The 13,571-nt window shown below is 35.9% G+C and overlaps 2 protein-coding genes across 6 annotated transcripts in view; both read right to left on the bottom strand.

The window, feature by feature from the left end:
• mag (myelin associated glycoprotein) overlaps nucleotides 1-2,885 on the bottom strand; it is a 23,228-nt gene extending 20,343 nt beyond the window's left edge. For 4 of the 5 annotated variants that reach the window (XM_016568268.1, XM_016568252.1, XM_016568288.1 and 1 more), the window contains exon 1: nucleotides 2,814-2,885. The gene's annotated coding sequence lies outside the window, so the exon portion shown is untranslated. The remainder of the gene's footprint in view (nucleotides 1-2,813) is intronic. The other variant, XM_016568281.1, reaches the window with a different exon arrangement.
• Nucleotides 2,886-4,755: 1,870 nt separating this feature from the next.
• On the bottom strand, nucleotides 4,756-12,459 carry LOC107752648 (lipolysis-stimulated lipoprotein receptor-like). Its single transcript, XM_016568682.1, has 10 exons — nucleotides 12,423-12,459; nucleotides 12,056-12,175; nucleotides 10,111-10,167; nucleotides 8,755-8,901; nucleotides 7,899-8,096; nucleotides 7,749-7,799; nucleotides 7,508-7,636; nucleotides 6,881-7,169; nucleotides 6,337-6,802; nucleotides 4,756-4,865 (listed from the first exon to the last, which is right to left on the bottom strand). The coding sequence occupies exons 1-10, from the start codon at nucleotides 12,457-12,459 to the stop codon at nucleotides 4,830-4,832; spliced, it is 1,530 nt and encodes a 509-aa protein (XP_016424168.1). The 3' UTR covers nucleotides 4,756-4,829.
• Nucleotides 12,460-13,571: the final 1,112 nt, after the last annotated feature.

The following is a 13,571-nucleotide window of genomic DNA, read 5'->3' as shown; positions in this document are numbered from 1 at the left end:
TGCATGGCAGTGCAGCTAAAAACCCCTTTTGGAAACTTGATTTTTTTGGAAAAGAGAACCCAGAAACCAATACGTTGATCTGAAGAACATTTAAAAGCCCTAATGAACCTTAAAACATTTAAAAGAACTTTTAAATGTAACAGCAAGAACATTCCATCTGTAAAACACCATATAAGGCAAAAATGGCTCTTTAAAAAAAGTGGGGCCTTCAGAGAACCTTTGTAGAACCTTTAAAGATAGTTCCTTGATTGAATGTTCTGGAGATCACATTTTAAGTTCTTCTAATCAACATATTGGCTACGATCTTGAAAGCACCATGCATAGATGGGTTTTCAAAAGAAATAAAAAGTTGAATCAGGCTTCCACAAACTTTTTGGTTCTAACAGGAATCTTGATTTTTAGAAGCTACTACAATGCTAGAACACTAACCACTGCACATCACCAAAAATATGTAATTGAAGTAACATCTAACTTAACAGAAACTCAAACACAACTGAGGGGCCACTAAGCATTAACTAAAATACACTTAACCCTGTTGAGTTGTCAATTGCAAGCTTAAAGTAATTTAGTAAACAGCATTGTGTCCAACTGTCTGGATGAAAACACACTGTTCCAGTTACTCCAGTTACAACACTCAGCACCAGAGAAATAAGTCAATCAGTATAGACGTAAATGCTCCAGAGCCTCGACAAACACCATACACACACTCCTGCCCCTTGTGCTTCTGTACATAGTGGCTATTGTTTAGGCCGTCCCGGGAGAGAACAGAACGGCCAGGCTGGAGCCTGACACCACACAACACAGGGAAGTCGATGCGCACAGCTAATTGTCTTAAAAATCACAACAATCACCCATTCACATGCGATTAATCGTTTGACAGCACTAATATATATATATATATATAGACCAGTCTTCAATTACAACGCTTAATTATAAAAAAAAATAATAATAATAATAACAGCTGCCAAATCCGCACAAAATACATCCCACTGCCCCAACCTCCCAAATAGGGCCTTCTTACACCCACATGAGTCAGGCTTTTCCCCATTACTGCTGCATCTATGATCACACTACACTATACCAGTCATTATACCACACACACACACACACTCACACACCAACCCACAGCGGGCCTCTGGTTCGAGCCATGAGGTCAGCGTGCCTGGAGGCCTGAGCTCTTGCCCTGCTGTAGATATGGGGTGAGGGCACTCAGCACTGGGGGAAAAAAGGATCCATTGTCCTCCTATTGTCTTTGGGGAGACAGACAGTATAGATGGTTTGTTACACAACGGAAAGGTAGAGGAGAATGGGACACGTGGAGTCATGGAACAGGGTGACTCTGACGGTAATTAATGACTCCTGTCTGAAACAGGTTCAGAATTAGAGACCTAAAACAATGGGCCGACAAATATGAGGATAGCGGATAAAGACACCATCATACCATCACTGATGCCTGTTCCAATGGAACATTTTTACTCAAATCAACAAAGAAAAATCACAGCAGGAAATATTGACTATATATTCCGTTGAGTAACTACTAGATTATCATAATCTCCATTGCTTCAAAGCTTGTTTAAACAACTTTATACAAGGAAAACAGTGAACTGACAACCAAGACTGGCCTAAAATCAATAGAATCAGATGCATTTTACAACATTTTTCATAATGTTTATGAATAAGCCTAGTGACCTCAAGATGTATTTGGGCACTTAAGCCACACTTAAAAGATGTCATTGCATGAGATGATAAATATGCAAATAAATGCTGACAGAAATAACTTTTCTGAGTCACTTTTAGCCAAAAGGTCCCATTTTCAGTGGATGTATGAAGTTCACACAGGTGTCCTAGCACATTGATTATGAACAAGTGCCATAAACGGTACTTAATATCAAACCGTAAGATCTTTAATGGCATCTTTTAAAACTCTTAACAAACATTTTGCTGAATGTTTTGCTAAACGTGTGTTTTATGCTGCATTTCTTTAAAGTAAACACCATTTAATTTAAATTTACTGTATGACAATCCACTACAATGACATTGGTAGTGTGGGTTAAGTGCACAAATACTTTTATAAAACATGAAATACTATTTCATTAATTGTATTGAACTACACTGAAGTGCACAAACAAGCTAGAAATTGAAAATGAGGCAGCTGGCATTGAGAGTAATGGGTCATACAGTTAATATTGTGCACTTGGACAAGTGCAAATGCCAGATGACAACACACTTCACATCTCCAGAAACTATTGAACATTCATCCACAGTGGGGTTTGATTCACTGGCAGGTAGCCAAGAGAGAAACTGGCAAACATTATAATCCTACTTTAGAGATGAAATCATTTTAGGCATTGACTCTAGTTGCATGACCAAAAACATTAGATTTCATTGCATTTCACTGGTTTTATACATAATTATTTTTAGAATAAACGTCATTCCTTCTCTGTATCATGTCCATAGTGCCATTATTACATCTCATGCTCTGATATACAGTACAGTAATGCAAGAATAACCAAAAAAACTGAGCAGCTCTTCCATAAAAAATAAAGTTAAAAAATAACAGATTTAATAAAGTTAAATAACATAATAAAGAAAAATAGGGGTTTATCATTATTATATAATTACAATAAATAAAATATTTAAATAATTGTTTAAAATAATTAAATAAATATTAAATATTAAATAAAGCACTAAAATATTTCATAAAAAATAAAATTTAATTGTCACATCAAATAAACATTCGAACATTTCTTGACCTCACGTTTGTGCGCTTGGCCTATCATTTATGGTTGCTGGCTTAAAAAGATCAGACTTACCTTATCAGACGGTCTTCAGTGTAAACAAGCAGACAGAATGCCGATAACTCAAGAGCAATGCCAGTCTCTTTTCCTATTGAATCACAAACCCTCCCACCCTGCCTCTTTCTCTCTCTCTCTGCCACCCCTCTCTATCTGGTGGCATGTGCCACTGACACATGATTGTTATTGTGGTTTCACATTAGCACCCTGATTAGTAATGCCTCGACTCTACAAACAGAAAAACACCACTGCAGCAAACTGAATCACTACAAATGTTACTGTACTTCAAAGAGAAACTGGAAGAACGATCATGTTATGATTTATTCTGGCCTAAATATCTTCACATACCTCAAGTCCATGTTGGTTTGAATCTGCTTCTCATGTTGCGCTACACTCAACCCTGCAATGTAATTGTTAGAGAAAACCGTTTATTACTCAGATGTTTTAACAAGACCACCTAAGTGCAAACAGATCCATTTTTAAACAGCTGTCTGAACTGTGGGGTTCAGCTGCCCTTTTGCTGATGCTGTTTCTTAAGTAGCTCTCACCTAACTTCCTGTCTATCTGAAGGAATGGCTGCTTTAAGACACCAGATGGATGAAAGCTTCGATGGCTACCTCTCTGCTGTGATCTTGGCAGGCCACCAACGTTGGATTTCAGAAACTACGTCTCACTCTGAGACAGAGGCAGTTGTTGGTCCTTCTTCTCCATCTGGGTTAGAAAAGATGCTTTTTTTCTGTTAAACCCAGCAGGCAGCACAAGACAACAGGCTAGATGTGCCAACACCTAAAAGAAAGCAGTCTGATATACATGTTAAGAAAATGTTCTAGTCTGTAAAGACAGCAATGTATACCTAATGACATCTAAACAGGCTGCTACAAACAGGAACATTAACTTCAGAACAAGTTATAACATTGAATGCATATTCATATTGTAACCATAAAAAAATAAAATACCTCAGTGATAACGAATAAAAAAGAAAAAGAAAAATCATATGCATATGAATTCAGTATGTCATTCCATGCCATTATTGTACATGAATAGTAAAGTGCCATCTAGTGGTAACAATAATAAAAAAAAAACACCAAACAAATGTAAAAAAAAAAAAAGTTGAAGTATGTCACATTGATCCCTAACAAGAAAACAAACTTAAATACAATATAAAAGCTTTATTGAAAATTGACATTATGGGACTGTACAAAAATAGCAAAATGATAATGACTACTGTATGACCAAATCTGAGATTAGAGTATTACTGTACGTATTAAAAAACGGCATTAAAAAATTAGCACACTCAGGGGTGTTTCATACAAGTTCTTGCATTTGTAAATGTGTTGTAAATATGCATAAAAAATAAAAATACAACATTATATAATCATACGTATTAAAAAACGGCATTAAAAAATTAGCACACTCAGGGGTGTTTCATACAAGTTCTGCATTTGTAAATGTGTTGTAAATATGCATAAAAAATAAAAATACAACATTATATAATCGCCCAGTTGAAGAAACTGCATGATGCCTCAGACTACAGGAACAATAATAGAATTTCAGTCCATACAAAGATCACTTCTTTATGTTACATTAAAGTAATTAAAAATCAATGCCTGAAAACTTGAAAGGTTTTTTCCAAGACACAAATAACCACCTAATAAGACATATTTGCACAGTAAAAACAACTGCTGATGCTGATTATCACAGCAGTCTTTTTTTTTTTTTTTTGAGTACTTGCTGTTAAAAATGTTCATGGGAGGAACCAAACCATAAAAAGTTAATCAGTTCTTTCAAATCTGCCATTTTATATTTATAAACGAGCCTGCATTACAGTGAAATAATGTGAAATATTTGTGGCTATACAATTTTTACCATTAAAATATCCCATAAAAATTCAAGACATCTGAATATAAACAAAAATTCCTCTCAGCGTTCAAGCCAAAACACAAACACACGCATTAGTGACATGAAAGGGCAGAGGAAACACACACAGCTGCATCACTGAGACACACACACACACACATCATTTCCACCTGAGCATCACACCACCAGACTCTCTCTGCTCACAGCTCCATTCTAGACAGAGAAAACACAGCAGAACTTTGTATTAGTATAAAAATATAACATGACTGAATATTAAAGCATTGTATCCTCTTCTGCTGGGCTTAACTTAACACAGTCAAAGAAAAAAAAAACTGAATTTGAAATGGAAATATTTTTACAGCTAAAGATGGAAGCTTGTTTTGATCATGCTAGTCCAAAACCCACCATGAGCAAGTTTTTTTTCCAGCAGGGCCCCTGACCCCTGACGTGCTGAACTCTGTACCTAGGCACATACTGTAAAATAGCTAACTAAGTAACTGACTATTTAAATACAATTTTGTGGTTGGTTCTTGTGAATATCTCGTGTTATTTTGTATACTTGTTTCTTTATAGTATCACTGCTCCACCCTGATTTTTGAATATTTTAATATTCTGCACCATATTCTTACTTGTATTTATTAATATACACAATTTATATAATTACATATATATGTTTACATATAGATTAAGCTACTTCACATTTTGTACTATTCTGAAACACATTACGTACTGTCCCCATGAAAAAACAAGGATCAATTGCACTATAATTTAATTTAATTTAATTTAATTTAATATCAACTCAATCCGGTAACAATAAAACAGTGTTATTTTAGTGTTGTTTATATACCATTCAGGGTTATTATAGTTAATTAAAACTGAAACTAAATTTTTTTTTTACTATAACTAAAATTAAAGTGAAAATGTAAAATATAAACAACTGATTCAAAATACTAATAAAAACTATTAAAAATAATAATAATAGTACCTCAATAATACCAAAACAACCCTGATAATATTATAATATTTATTAGAAGTGGTTTTCTTTTTTTTTATTATTTTTAAGTTAATTTTGATTCAAGTTTTAGTTATTGTGTTATGTCCTTTTGTCATTTTAATTAGTTTTTTTCCCCCAATTAGCCATTTTTATACTTCAGCTTATTGTTTATATACCATTCAGGGTTATTATAGTTAATTAAAACTGAAACTAAATTTTTTTTTTACTATAACTAAAATTAAAGTGAAAATGTAAAATATAAACAACTGATTCAAAATACTAATAAAAACTATTAAAAATAATAATAATAGTACCTCAATAATACCAAAACAACCCTGATAATATTATAATATTTATTAGAAGTGGTTTTCTTTTTTTTTTTTTTTTAAGTTAATTTTGATTCAAGTTTTAGTTATTGTGTTATGTGCTTTTGTCATTTTAATTAGTTTTTTTCCCCCAATTAGTCATTTTTATACTTCAGCTTAATTAGTTGTCAAGACATCATTTTCTAATTTTTGTTTAAAGTTTAGTTTTTTCCATCTAATATTTATACTTAATTGATTTTTAATAAGTTTAGTTTTAGTTAACATTAACAACACTAAAAGAAACTGGTTGTTTATCTGGTACTGAAGACCAGCTTGACAAACCAATAAGTTTTAATAAGCACTTTTGAATCTGGCTCTTTCTCACCTTTTTTAAGTTGCTCTTCTTAGACGATGCCAAACTGTCACTGTCCTCAGTGTAGCGAGGGGGAGGAGGTGGGAAGTTGCTATGGTTTCCATGCCGATTAGGGTTTCCGGAAGGCGGGGCGAGTGGCAGAGGTGGCAGTCCGCCGTGTGGCCCCCTGTACCGGTCAGATCTGTCACTCTCACTGTCGAGCCGCTCGCGGCTGCGGCCTCTCTGCTGCTCACCAAGCTTCTTCTTTTCCATGGCTTCCCTGAGGAAACTGTCATCGTACGCATCCCGACCTCCACGGCCACGATCACGCTCCAGATCCGTCAGGTCATCACGACTACGGCTGCGCCGGCCCTGGAAACCAGCCCCACGGAAGGAGTCTCCACGTCGAGGACGAGCGTCAGGAGAGTAATCACGGCGCCGACGGTCATCGAAGACACGGTCGTATCCTCGTCCACTACTGCTCCATTCGTCATCCGAACTGGACAGAGGAAAGTCATGGGTTAAGAAGGACTTAATGCATTAATTTAGTGTGATTCAATTCAATTCAGTCACTCACTCTCTTCTGCCGCCTCTAGCCCCACCATCTCGGCGTGCAGGCGGATAGTCATCCCTGTCTCTGTAATTGCGGCCGATATCGTCCAAGTTTTCCATAGAGTGTGCACGTCCTCTCGAGTCAGCTCCCCGCCTGGGCTCATCCCGTCGGACGTGCTGAGAGACGCTGCTGATGGTGCTCATGTTTTCATCCACATCATCATACACTGTGGTAAGCTGAGGTGGTCTGGCCCGACCGCGATTTCGAGCATCTGGACCATCATGAAGTGAGCTCACCTCACTCATACCATCCACTGGAGGACAGATGGGAAAAACAGAATAAGACAAAGTGTAAAAAGGTTTTGATAAAATAAACACCTACAAATCATCCCCCAACCTTGGAAAAACAGAGAATCTACAGGAAACAAGAGTTTAAACAGAGTTTGTTTCCTTTAGACTGCCTGTGGACTTTCTCACACACAAGTAGGACATGTTTGTGAATCCTTAATCCTGTCAAAAATTGGTTGATTTAAATTGTTTTCATGAAGGATCTTGATCCAGGAACATGTCCTATGTAAGTCACGTTAAGCACTACTTTGTTATAACCCAACCCTCAGAGTGATAAAAGATAGTGCCCATCTCCGGAACTCACGACGACTGTATTTGCCTGGAGCGTTCATTGGGCGACTGGGGTCGAGGTTGGCCAGTTCTCGCTCCATGTAGTAAAGCACCCGAGTTGGGTTTCCATCTTGGTCGGCCTGAACACGGTATCCACTACGAGCTGAAAAACATACCAACAATAGATGTCAAACAGAAGGTTTCAAAGGGATAAAGTCACTTAAATATGTTATAGATGGATCAATGCAGTGACGTAGTGAAGATCTCTTGCTTACGTCCTCCACCATCGTGGTCTTGCAGGAGCGGCACTTGAGATCCTTGACCAACTGTAGCGGGACGAACAAATTATCAACCAATTACATTTATTAATGTAAAAACAATGTTGTTAAACTGCTGTTTTTAAGGCAAAGAGAGGACGAGTCTACCTGAGCTGGCTCCGTCAAAGTCTCTGCCGTATCCATTGGACAGAGGACCAGCAGCACCCACCGGCATAGGGAGCATGGGTATGCCTGGCGTAGCTCCGCCAACTCCATAAGCTGGCTGGCCATACATGCTTGGGGCATAGAGAGTGGCTGCGTACTGACTGGGGACGCCAGACTTTACCATTTTTCCAGCCTCATACACTGCAAAGAAGTTAATTTACCACAAATAATTATTTAAAACAACATAATAACATATAAAGGCTTTTCTTTGCAAATATTCATACATAAATTTTTTTTACAACTAATTTGATTCATTCACCATATCATGTATTTAATTACTGTAGATTATATATTTTTAATCAACTTAAAGCCCTAATAAAAACAATTCACACAAAGAGGAATTTTGCAACACTTTTCTGGAACTCATTTTACCATGTTATTATCGTTAACTGTAACTAAAACTATTAAACATTTTTGTTAAAGCTGAAATAAAATAAAATATAGATATCAGTTAAAAAACAAACTAAGCAAACATGAGAAAGTTTACTACTAACTGGAAATAAAACTACAACTGAACTAAAGTTGAAACGGAAACAAAAATAAAATCTAAAAAGTAATCATAATAAGAAAAAAATGAAAATTACAAAAAAAGCTAAATTACTAAATATTAACTAAAATTAAAAAAAGAAAATGCTAAATGAAAATATTAATAAAAAATATAATAGAATCTAAATAATATGAAAATAACACTGACAACTTCATCAGTTTTTACTGCCTTTTCATTCAGTTTGAGTTAGTTTCATCCAAACAGGACATTCTGGCTAAAGGAGAATTGGAAGTGAAGGCGGTGTGGACTCACGTGCGCGGGGACAGCAGCAGCGCTCCGGGCAGCAGGGGCAGCTGACGTAACAGCAGCAGGTATGAGGGCAACACTGACACCAGCAGATACCAATCAGGAGCAACAGCAGCAGGAAGCCCAGGACCACCAACACCACTAACAACCAGTCTGGAGAAAGAGAAAAAAAATTAACAGCTGGGGAAAAGAGACAAATCTCTTGCATTAGATACTAAAACAGAAGAGTGAGGCCATTAAACAGAAAAGACTAAAAATAAAAACATGTCTAAATGCAACATTGGCTTTATTTCTGTTTCATGAGATTTTATTTCCGTTTCATCACTTATTTTGGTCCCCCCTCCATCCCTAATGCTTAGTAAAATGTCATGAGATGAGGGCATTCATCTTCATGTGTGCACATGTCTGTCAGTTCTGCAAGCAAAAATTAAAAAAAGAAAAAGGAGGGAAAAAAAAAAACATGTATTTGACGCACATAAAGAAAAACCAGCCGGACAGGTTTTGCCTCACGATACTCTGCCAGGGCTTGATTCCAGCATGCACCACAACAACATCCTACATGCACAGACACAACATGACTCATGTGCAAACGCAGATCTCAGAAACTATTCCACAATCTGATGGAGAAAACAAACCATCAAAATAAAATCCAATTTTTCTCTAGTTGAGATCATCATCTGTTCAGTTAGATTATCCATAAAATCTCAACCAAATTACAGTATTATGCAAATCTAAGTAGGCAATAATATACAGTCAGTTGGCTAACTGTAAATTGCCTTACTTTTTTACTGCTTACCAAATAAATAAATTAATGGACCTTTAATATTGTTTTGAGCTGAAATTGGTTTATTATGTGAGAAGAGGTTGTGGAGTGATAACAGAGATATGAAACTGGATATGAAAACTGTTGTCTCAGGCATTATGCAAAGATATTTAACCACAGAATGCTGCCAATAAGAATCAAGAATTCAAATAAAACCCATAATAATTAGCAACTGACGCCATTCGGAGTACACAACATAATTTGACACAAATAAAAACAAGGTTGTAAGTGACAGAAGTACACTACGTTGTAAAATCTAATTTTCAGTGTTTTATCTGCTGGACGCTCAAGGACACAATGACACAACATTCAGGGACACAATGGGACACAACGACACAACATTGTTTGAACACACTGTTCTTCCATCCCATCAAAACCTTGTTTATGGAGCAAAAAAATACATGGCTTCTACTTTAAGATCTATAGTTGTTGTTTTTCTAGTCTAAGGCTGTAATGAATAAGACCTGACTGTGGCTGGTGAAGGATTCAAGTATAGCTCCAAACTTAACCAGACCTCTAGAGAGAAGCATTTATTCTACCTTCCATGATCAGTAAATCAATGCCAGGCAGCAGGTCTGTAGTATTAGACTTTCTCTCTGTGAAAGAAAGACAAAGCCATAATTACTGAAAAAGGCCTTACGGCATCGGCCCAAGAAGAAAAAACTGCCTTTAAGTTAATAGACTACTTCTACTATAATTATTAATATTTGTATTTAGTAGTGCTGTCAAACAATTAATCGCATCCAAAATAAAAGTTTTTGTTTACATAATATATGTGTGTGTACTGTGTATATTTATTATGAATATATAAATACACACACATGCATGTATATATTTAAGAAAAATATGTTATGTTTATATATTATAATAATATTATAAATATATTTATATATGATATAAATTATATGAATATAAATATATACATGTAAATATTTTCAAAATATATGCTGTGTGTGCATTTATGTATACCTAATAAAATAAATATACACAATACACACACATATGTAAACAAAAACTTTTATTTTGGATGCGATTAATCGCTATTAATCGTTTGACGGCACTAGTATTTATCAATATATTACTGCTATCTATGACATTGACTTGACTTGAATCCTTCACAAGCAAACAGCGATCTTCCAGGTAGAAAATAAATTTAAAAAAACATTATAATAAAAAAATAATAATTGGTATCACTTTACTTAAAACCTTTGTGTAATGCAAGTAAGGGATAATTAATGGCTAGCCGTGCATTAAAATCCTTTTATGGAGGCAAAGAACTGCCTGCCGTGAAGCGGAGGGTGGTTGCCTTTGCGACGTGCATTTAAAATCCTTTAACGCACGGCTAGCCGTTGATTATCCCGCTTATTCCATGGTCATTTGCCAAGTTATAGACAAGTTAAAACTAGTATTGCTCTTTGCAGCACAATATTTGACCGAATGTGTAAAAATGACAGTTATTTTTGTCAGTTAAGGCACGTTAGCGCTAGCATTCTGCCTGCTCCAAATCATACACAGAGATGAAATAGTGCGGTAAGACCACATTTATTTGAATGAATTATTGCATGTATTTCAATTAATTATGGTCGTTTGAGAGAGAGAGAGAGAGAGAGAGATGACAGTTGTGTGTACCTGCGTGCTGTGTCTGCGCGTCTCTCTGTACGAACAACTACTTCAAAAACAGCGATTTTACCACCTCGTTGCTGAGGAATATAATGTAGCGATCTAGTATCTAGGCTATTTTATTAATGAAAATCACGGGGAAGCGTTGACAACAAGTTTGTGTTTGCGTGCAGCGCAATCAGCGATCTCTGACCTCTCTCTCTCTGTGTGTGTGTGTGTGTGCGCGAGTGATGCGTGTTGGTTAGTGTGCATCAATTAAAGCATTAATATAGAACGGTGATTAAACTGACTTGGAACTACCTGTGCATTAAACGGTTTTACTGCATACCTGCCAGCCAATCAGAATCCAGTATTCAGACAGACCATGGAATAAAAAGGGTTATTAAAGGCTATAATGCATTATAATTATTCATAATGTGCGTTAATACATTGTATCTTGTTGTAAATAATTATAATCAAATTTAAAATGCATAGTGTAACAATAAATGTATTAATGTTATAATGTATTAACTGTGGTTACAATTACTCATGAGATTATACAATGCATTATAAGGTGCATTACAAGGCATAATTAATATTATAACTATTTTTATAGTGCATTATACATAAAGGCTTTAAGTTAAGTGTTACCAAATAACTAAATAATAATATATCACAAACAAATAATAAATGTAAAAAAATTATAATAAAAAAAAAAATCACCAACTATTTCCAAGAGATCATCAAACACAGCCCTAATTCCTCACATATGCAAAGACCCATCAAACATGACAAAGTGATTGATTGCGTTTGTGACGAAATCACACACTGAAATGTTTGGGTGTCCATCAATGCGAGTTTGTTTGTGTAAAGGTAAACACTTACCAAGCACAATGAGCTCTGTATAACACTCGCCATTCCCTGAAAGGTCCTGGGCAGAGGCAACATTACAGACGTACACGCCGCTGTCACCCCACGCGGTCTGAACAATGCTAAGGTCTGCCACTATATATTTTAGAAAACATAAAATAGGTGACATTTTAAAGGTGATCATCATATCAAACTAGGGCTGCACGATAAATCGCATGCAATATTTAACACGCATCTTGTCAGTAAAGCCATTCTGTAATCAGCGGTAAATCTCCATCACGTGCGGGGCCCAGTAACCTGGTTAGACTCTAATCTAATTTAACAATTTCTCGGTTAACTACTAACGTTTTTTTGTTAGTAAAACACAAAAGAGCTCATTCGCCATGTGTCTGATAAACGCTGATCTTCTTCAGTTTCATGATGATCACACATCATGTTATATAGGCCTTTATACAGGGGAACACTGACATTTATGTTTTTTGTACATTTATATTTTTTATTTTAATTTTAAAGACAAGTTCAATAATATCTAAAAAAAAATGTGTATATTTGAAAAATAAGAAAGATAAATTCCTTATTTGTACCTTTATTTGTAAACATTTTATTTAGGGCTGTCAGTTGATTAACATTTTTAATCTAATTAATTACATGCATAGTGCGGCGATTAATTAATCTAATCACAAACTAAATTTGGCTGTGAAAATACCCACAAAAGATTATTTAAAGCTATTATTGTGTTAAAAGACAAAGTAGCATTAGAAAGAAATATTTGATTCAACATAAAATTTATTACACAAACGTTTAGGCTACAACGGCCTAACATCATCTATGGAACAAAAAAGATAAGAGAAGATAATTTGAGAAACATCTCAGTATTTTTTGTTCATCCAATGAATGTCACTAACCAAAACAGCTTTGTTACCAACAGTCTTCAATTGTTGGCGATAAATGTCTTTATGATTTACTGAACTGTTGTATAAAATCACATTTGCACTCATGATATTCGTGACAAAAAAACGCACTTGTGTGATATTGCTCTCATTGCTTGTATGATATCGCTTATCATGTGATACGAGACAAAAACTCATACAGGAGCTTTTTTGCCCCAATATATTGAATTTTTGGCCATAACTGCATTTATGGAGTTGCCCTGCATCATATTTGTCAACCATAGATATGTACATATCTATGTTGTCAACAGTCAGCTATGAAATATAAGATGACTTCCCTTTATGGGGAAGTCGTGGCCTAATGGTTAGAGAGTTGGACTCGTAACCCAAAGGTTACGAGTCCACTTTCAATGTCGCTCTCTTCACCTTCAATACCACGACTGAGGTGCCCTTGAGCAAGGCACCGAACCCCCAACTGCTCCCCGGGCGCCGCAGCATAAATGACTGCCCACTGCTCCAGGTGTGTGTTCACGGTGTGTGTGTTCACTGCTGTGTGTGTGCACTTTGGATGGGTTAAATGCAGAGCACTAATTCCTAGTATGGGTCACCATACTTGGCCACATGTCACGTCACTTTCACTT

This window comes from Sinocyclocheilus rhinocerous, unplaced genomic scaffold, assembly GCF_001515625.1.
Source record: "Sinocyclocheilus rhinocerous isolate Xijiao unplaced genomic scaffold, SAMN03320098_v1.1 scaffold1965, whole genome shotgun sequence".
Taxonomy (NCBI): Eukaryota; Metazoa; Chordata; class Actinopteri; order Cypriniformes; family Cyprinidae; genus Sinocyclocheilus; species Sinocyclocheilus rhinocerous.
This window is presented reverse-complemented; position numbering and strand designations above follow the sequence as displayed.